Raw genomic sequence first — 7,500 nt, forward strand, 5'->3', positions numbered from 1 at the left:
CGACGACCTGTCACGACACAAACATTACTGACTTTAGCCATTACTCTGAGGATTTCAAAGAGTAACCGAACATCTGTAGAAAACGGTGTAAATGTCGCTGATCTTGCTGTGGCAAATTTGCAGTATTTCGCAATGGAAACTGGGCGTAGTAAATTAGTGCCATTGTGGCACTGCTTAATACTTACATTGAAGGAAATCAACGAACCAGATGAAATAGTGACGTTCCTGTAACACAAGAATAGAATAGTAGATTTGAATAGTATAGAATAGAATAGCACTGATAATAGAATAGAATAGTATAGAGTAGTAGATTATCTCAATCAAAGAGACCCGATGGCTTCTGCGAGCGGCAGTGACATGAGGACGCTACGGGTTCAAAACATACTCCAATAAAACCAATTGGAATGGTCCTAGATGTTTTCAAATTGAACCCCCGCCAATATTTGTTTAATATAGCTAAACAGTGAACTTTAAGCCTGGTTCACAGGTACGACGCAAAAGCAGACGAAGTTCACACGTCCAATGCAAACGAAAGGGAAGTAAGACCAGGTGCAGTTCAAGTCCTCTTTCCAAGATGGTGGGCAAGGATGAATCTGTGTGTTTTTTTAACTTGCATTGCGTTTCCACGGTTCATACAAACGCAAGAAAATGCAAAATTTTCCATTTCTTGTGTTTGTGTTTGAATGTTTGCGCTCAGCCGTAAGCGAAAAAAAACGACTTCTGTGGGGCCAAATGTATTATTCTTTGAAACGGGACAATGGCATTAATTTTTGGTCTCTATCGATACATTTTGTTGTCTTAAGACTACGAGTTAATAGGACAGCGATCCACTGCCTCTTCAAGACATGTGCACCTCTCAAAGAAAATTACATCACAAAATTTATTAATCTAACAGGTACCTTTTTATATGAACATTTTTACAAAGGATTGATTTGGAAATGTTACATTTTTCCTCCACCGTTACATTATCCCAAAGATGGACTCCATCTAATCGAACAAAATCGCCTGGAAAACGATAACAGCAAGACACCACATTAGATTCATTAATGATTCGGGATGGTAGCTAGCGGAAACCTCCAACGAAACGATGACTTGAAGACAAATTACAGCTTTCAAACACACACACTAAAAACAAATACGTTATTTACCGATCTTGGTCGGTCCGTCGGAAAAATAGTACCCTTGGTCATGACCAGGGAACGGCTTTTTCCCATAGCAGTTGTATGTTCCGTTCATTGCTCACGGCAGGAGTATTCCCAAACGCAATGCAGTCGAGTTTCTTACCTATAACACAGTTTCTGCCTATAACAGAGTTCGTTATGACGGTTCCTGTCCCAACTGAGGTTCCTCTACTTATCAATACATTTTCCTCTAAGACACAGTCCCTGTAAAAAAAGGTACTATTATTTAAAAACTGATGAAGAACTAGGATTTTCCTTTTTTAAAAATTACATCTTCACAGCGCGCAGTGAAGATATTATTTTTATCTACAATTCACACGTGAGGATGTTGGGGTCGTCACGGTAACTAACACGATTAGCCAATAAAAAGCGAGCTCCCCTTCCTTGTGAGATACTTTGTGCTGTAATATAATTTTCTCTACTAGATTAGTAGACTGCTGGCATTCTGTTTTTCTCTCGTAATTCAGTAGGGGTTATGAGGCGAGACGTTTTGGCTAAAGGGGAATGGGACATACCACCCTTGTCTCGCCTTCTTCTCTACACGGCCAACGCCATACCGCCCTTTCGAGTTCGCGATGACCAAGCGCTCGTCCTAGTGCCCCTTAGAGAAAAAACCGGCTGCCAGCAGACCACTAGATTAGCATTTCTATTGCAAAATTTGACATTGTCATGAATTCTTTTTCACAAACAAATCATACCCAATATGGCGCAGTGGTGAGAGCACTCACCTCCCACCAATGTGGTCCGAGTTCGATTCCAAGATCTGGTGTCACGAATGTCGGTCGTTTCGCCAACGAGTCGTTTCGCAAACCGTCAGTTCGCAAACGTGTTGGGTCGATTCGCAAACGTCCGATAGTCGTTTCGCAAACTTCTAAGGGCCGATTTACACGATACGATTTTGTTGCATGCGACAAGCTCACAACAGGCCTACGACATGCAACATACGCAACGCCAAGTCAAATTAAAATGCATCATACAAAAGTGAAAAAAAAAACTGAATGACGAATACTTTTGATAATGTATGTTGCAACATACGCAACGCCAAGTCAAATTAAAATGCATCATACAAAAGTGAAAAAAAACGAAACGACTATCGGACGTTTGCGAATCGACCCAACACGTTTGCGAACTGACGGTTTGCGAAACGACTCGTTGGCGAAACGACCTATTTCCGGTGTCACATGTGGGTTGAGTAAAATAAGCCCTCTCAAAATGTTTTTGGGGAGCATGTTACAAGGAAAGTGAAGACGGTTTTGGTGCCAAAGGCACCCAAGCGGGTGCCCAAGGGGCGCAAGCCAGGCATGTTCCCCTTGGAAATTTTTGAAATTTAGACACTCACAGATGCAATTTAGAGCAATCTGGGGGATTTAAAGTGACGAAATTTCACACATGGAATTGACACTTGCATGATGTCTGATAAGAAGTACTGGAATGTTAGTTAAATAAATATTTCACGTGCACGACGCAAAAAAATATTGCGGACGCGAATTTGTACTTCAAACAAGCTTTTTTTCAAGCCTTTATATCATCTCCAGTGACTTTACTTTAGAGCTAAAATTGAGTTGTCTGTTGTTTTTTTCTTTCTCACCTCGTCGTGATAAAAATAAGACCTTTTCTGACTGGAAGGAGACGGTCAAACTTTCTGACGAGGTGGCTCATTGAGCAGTACACTGGCCGGTTTTGTTCTCCAGGTACTCCCCCCCCCCTCCTCAGCAAAAACCAATATGATTTGATATGTATTGGTTTCATTTGATTTCATTTGTGCACAACCCCATAAGCTCTTCAGCTTTAAACATTATTGTATGAAAATAAAGTTCCATTATTATTGTTTCATGTTACACAACGTGCGTGTTTTAGCGGTTGTTGACCACTTGTTGCTCAAACCATTCCCTATTTCAGGCCAAAACGGCTAAAAAAGCATACCCCTTTGGGGTCGCACATACCTATATAGCCCTTAAAGAGTTTACCCCCCCTCCCCAGGGGGGGGGGGGGGGGGGGGGGTCTCTCACCACTATAGATGGTTTTCACTCACGTGACTTGGCAGCCATATTGGTGTAGAAAACAATACAAAATGTATGCATGGAATATGCATAAAAATAGAGTTTGGTTCCCAAAGGAGAGAACGTCTATTGTTCTTGTGCACCAACATGGCCGCTGTGACGTGACATAAAAACGATCTATTCCAACTCTGCTTCTCAAAGGATAAGGAAATATAACATTTTGATATTCTAATATTTTCTGTGTTGAAACCCCTGACAAAACACTTACATGATGTAGTGACCACAAGTAATGTTCAATATTGATATTTGAATGGGATCGATATTTTTGCAATTTAACATAGCTTAATATTACGATTGATAAATTGCTATCTTACTCAAAGTCACTCATGGATACATATCGTAAGTATATACATGTACTTAGTAAACCTGTGGTAGTACCGAGAGCAATGATTAGTATGACCCAACTAGTGGACTAATGCAAATCCTGTATTTTAATTCGCTACGCTACTAGAGGACTATTAGTAATAGTCCTCGAGTAGCGAAAAGCGTTTTATTCCCAAATAAATATTTCTTCAACTTGCATTTGCTAACCTTATTATTGCCTTTTCTGTCTGACTAGTTGGATGATACTAAAACAATAATTATTAGACCCTTCGCCCTCAAGGGCCACAGGCCTCATGGGCTATTGACCCGTAGCCCTTGCGGGCTACGGGTCTAATTGTTAATTAGGTACACTCTGATTGGCAGCTCAAACTCTGAATATCCTTTGCTTTTCACCTCCAAGCAACTCGCCCAGGATTTTTGCTCAGAATAAATCCAGGAGTAAATGAGTTAAAATCACGTTTTTGTGCTATGGCTAGTGGTGGATAGTTGTTAACTAACATGCACAGAACAATGTTTTCTTCTGTAAATTTCAAATCCACTCACCTAGCCAGAGACAGCTCAGTGTCCAAATAGACATTGTGTCTTGTGAATGAGTAGGAAAAGTCCATGAAAAACACACTGTTATCTGGTGTGATTGGATAAGCCCATCGACTGAGTATATCCTTGCTATATGGTAGAATTGAAGTAACATAAAGGATGATAATGGATCTCACATGGGTTTAGTGGATCTTAACCCATTAACCCCAGGGAGTAACACTTGATAGATTTACTCTGTCTAATGCCAGACGATTTTACTCGTCAACAGGGAAGGAAGGGAGGGGAAGGGGGTGGTTCAAGAGACAATAGGGAGCTTACGAAACGACGACGCCGACGGCAACGACGACACTACAAAACAACAGGTTTAGTGAGCAAAAACAATGCCTCTGGACGCTCTGCACGAGCGTTTTACATTGTGGTACATTTCTTTGCCGTCATCTCCTAACTGACGACGTGAAATGACCAAATTCAAGGTTCTGTGGAGGACGTTAGCACATGACAATGAATTTTCAGTTCTCTCTCTACACTTCCAACTCACTCATACCAGTTTAATTCCTCGACAGTTACTACACATTTTTAACGTGGAACTACATGAAATAGTTTCGTAGTGATATGAATAACGCGAACTCGTACGTTTAAATGAAGTCCCTGTAGCCGTCGTCGTCCTCGTTTCATAAGCTCCCTATTGGGTTAATTTCAAAGTAGTGTTATAAAAAGCAGTGGTTTGCTGATGTATTTTTATTATTTGTTATGACGTACATTCAAGGTTTATGGGTAGATTCTTTCATGCCAGATCTCCATGTGGATGCAATTGTCTCCTAAAGAGATGAATGGTCAGGATTCCGTTATGTATGACCTTGACCAGAGGATGTACGTAATTTTTCCTTGCAAGGGCTCATTCCATCTTTGCTTAACATCGCCTTTGAGAATTTAAACACAAGCTGTCCCAATTTTGTAAAAATTTAATTTATGAGAGAGTTTGAATAAGGACAATGTGCGAGCCAGCGAGCCATGTGAGTCATGCAAGCCATGGCTGCGAGCCATGCAAGCCATGCAAGTCAGCATGCAAGCCAACATGCAAGTCAACATGCGAGCCATGCAAGTCAACATGCAAGTCAAAATGCAAGCCATGCAAGTCAACATGCAAGTCAACATGCGAGTGAAAATGCAAGTCACACAATTATTGAAAACTAACCATTTTAAAATGGGTGCTTAGACCTATACTGTTTATCAGCGCTATTTGAAATGAGTGCTTAGACTTAAATGCAAGACTTGCATGGCTCACTTGACTTTCTGGCTCGCAGATTGCCCAGCCCCAAAGAGTTCATAAACTAACAAAGAAGTCTGAGACTCACACTGACCTGACTATATCATACATATATGGATTGGAAACTCTTGTAGCATATTTGTCAGTGATCAGAAATGAATGAATTTGATTGCCCATTATCTGAAAATGACGACAAATCCATCATTGAGTGTCCTGTTTATCTTGTATTCATTATAGTACTGAAAAGTGATTAACAAGAAATTAATTAACAGACATCTCATACACAAAACTTACAAAGTTCATGTATTACAAGTCATGAGGTCAAGCAACCCAATTAATGACCTGATGATGGTACTGAGAAAGACACACCAGGTCCCTGGCTTCTTAAGACTTAAACTAACACTGTAGACGGACCATACTGATAATATTACATCTCCTAGAGGGAACCATTTCATTGCCCCTTAAAAAAAAAGGCATCTATGTCATGGTACTGTTTTTGGAGATCATTCCCTGTCAGTTAACAGTTAGATATCTAGTAAATATAGTTGTCTTTAAACTTTATTGGTGCACCTCTTCGTTTACAAGGATTCCCTTGACAAAGTCATCCCTGGTTTGGTAATCAAAATTATCGGTAAATAACTGTGGAACCTAAACAACAAAATGAAAGCAATAAATATAAAGTGGCATTTACATTTATGAGCGAGTGCACATCCTATGCAAAAATATCAACAGAGCTGTATATCACTGGCAAGAATACGAGTTCAAAATGAGTTTCATGAGAAGTGGAAGTTCAAACCTCTGTCGTAATTTGTTACGAAGAGCTTGTGTGGCATTTATGTAATCATATTACCCATGAAATAATGTGAACTTAAAGGAAGTCGGCCAAAAATCCTTCGAACAAAGGGTAGACTACCCGTAGCCTCTTGTTGTTTATAATGTTGCACAAAGGTTAATGAAAAGAATTTGGATAGGGTGGTTACAAATAAAATTTAATATTATTGATAGCCTCTATCTGATTAAGAAAGACCTGTTAACCAATTGCAAATGTCTTTGCAAGGGCAGTGCTGTCACTTCATAAATCATTTCAAGACATTTGTTAACAGCCAATTCTCGCGAGTCTCCAGTATACACTGTAGCTACAGGTGGTAAAGCATCCAAACTTGTGGGTCATTGGTTTGATTCCCATTGGGAAAATTCAGATTCTTTTCTGTGTATCCCCAAGTCACTGAAAGAAAATCTCTCTATTGAGCATTTTGTTCCCCTAGGATCTGAATCTCTCACACCATTTTCCAATGCAATGGATATATAAAAAAAACAGAATTGCAATAACAAAAATATTATTTGTAGTATATACAAAAACAGTGAATAGCATTGAAGGCTCTCTTTGATCGGTTACTCAAATTTCAGATATCCTTTGCTATTCACTTCCGACCAACTCGCATGGGATTTGCACCCGAAAATATTGTAATCGTTGCAAAAATAAACGAGTTAAAATCATCTTTTTGAGCTATACTATCCAACCATGTTAGTATATACTAAAACAATTTGTAGCTTCGTAAATATCCACCACTATAGCCACCGACACTGAGGAAAATAGTTGTTAAAGTGCCCTTGTGACTAAAAAAAAAAATCACTTTCCTTTGTTCTTCAGATTTTGAAAATGTGTTTGCTTAACAATTGACTGGCAAAATTTTGAGCTTTGATTTTTATCCACAGCAGGGCTTGACACTAACTTTTGACACCACTTTTTACTTTGGAGAGTAGGTTTCAAAATTTACTTTCCACCCCAAAACTTCACTTTCCAAACTGGATTACAGCATTAAAGTTGCTTACTGCAGAATGTTTCTAGGTCAGGAGTCCATGAGCTCATGGTTCCTGTCTTGGTACTGTCAACATGTTTTTTATCTCAGTTTTTTCATGTGTTGTTGTCCTCAGACAGGAGATCTTCAATGTGGCTGAAAATGAGGTGATTGTGGCAAACGTTTGCCACTCTAATCACTCAATGTTTAGGGGTTGCATGCTCATTTTATTTGCATACATTTGGTTTAAAGCCTTAAAAAGACAAATTGGTTTTCTGTCCTAATCAAAAATTTACTTTCCAAATTGGGTGAGTATTCTGGTTCATTACTAT

The 7,500-nt window shown here is 39.4% G+C and overlaps 1 protein-coding gene across 2 annotated transcripts in view; it reads right to left on the reverse strand.

The window, feature by feature from the left end:
* LOC138042354 (translation initiation factor eIF2B subunit epsilon-like) overlaps positions 1–7,500 on the reverse strand; it is a 24,532-nt gene that overhangs the window by 9,600 nt on the left and 7,432 nt on the right. For both annotated transcript variants that reach the window (XM_068888210.1, XM_068888211.1), the window contains exons 8-14: positions 5,940–6,017; positions 5,464–5,549; positions 4,109–4,231; positions 1,285–1,385; positions 900–1,005; positions 186–225; positions 1–7 (exon numbers count right to left, since the gene is read on the reverse strand). The exon at positions 1–7 is cut by the window's left edge and continues 126 nt beyond it. In XM_068888210.1, coding sequence (XP_068744311.1) covers positions 1–7; positions 186–225; positions 900–1,005; positions 1,285–1,385; positions 4,109–4,231; positions 5,464–5,549; positions 5,940–6,017 — 541 coding nt within the window. The remainder of the gene's footprint in view (positions 8–185; positions 226–899; positions 1,006–1,284; positions 1,386–4,108; positions 4,232–5,463; positions 5,550–5,939; positions 6,018–7,500) is intronic.

Source organism: Montipora capricornis, chromosome 3 (assembly GCF_036669925.1).
Source record: "Montipora capricornis isolate CH-2021 chromosome 3, ASM3666992v2, whole genome shotgun sequence".
NCBI classification, from domain to species: domain Eukaryota; kingdom Metazoa; phylum Cnidaria; class Anthozoa; order Scleractinia; family Acroporidae; genus Montipora; species Montipora capricornis.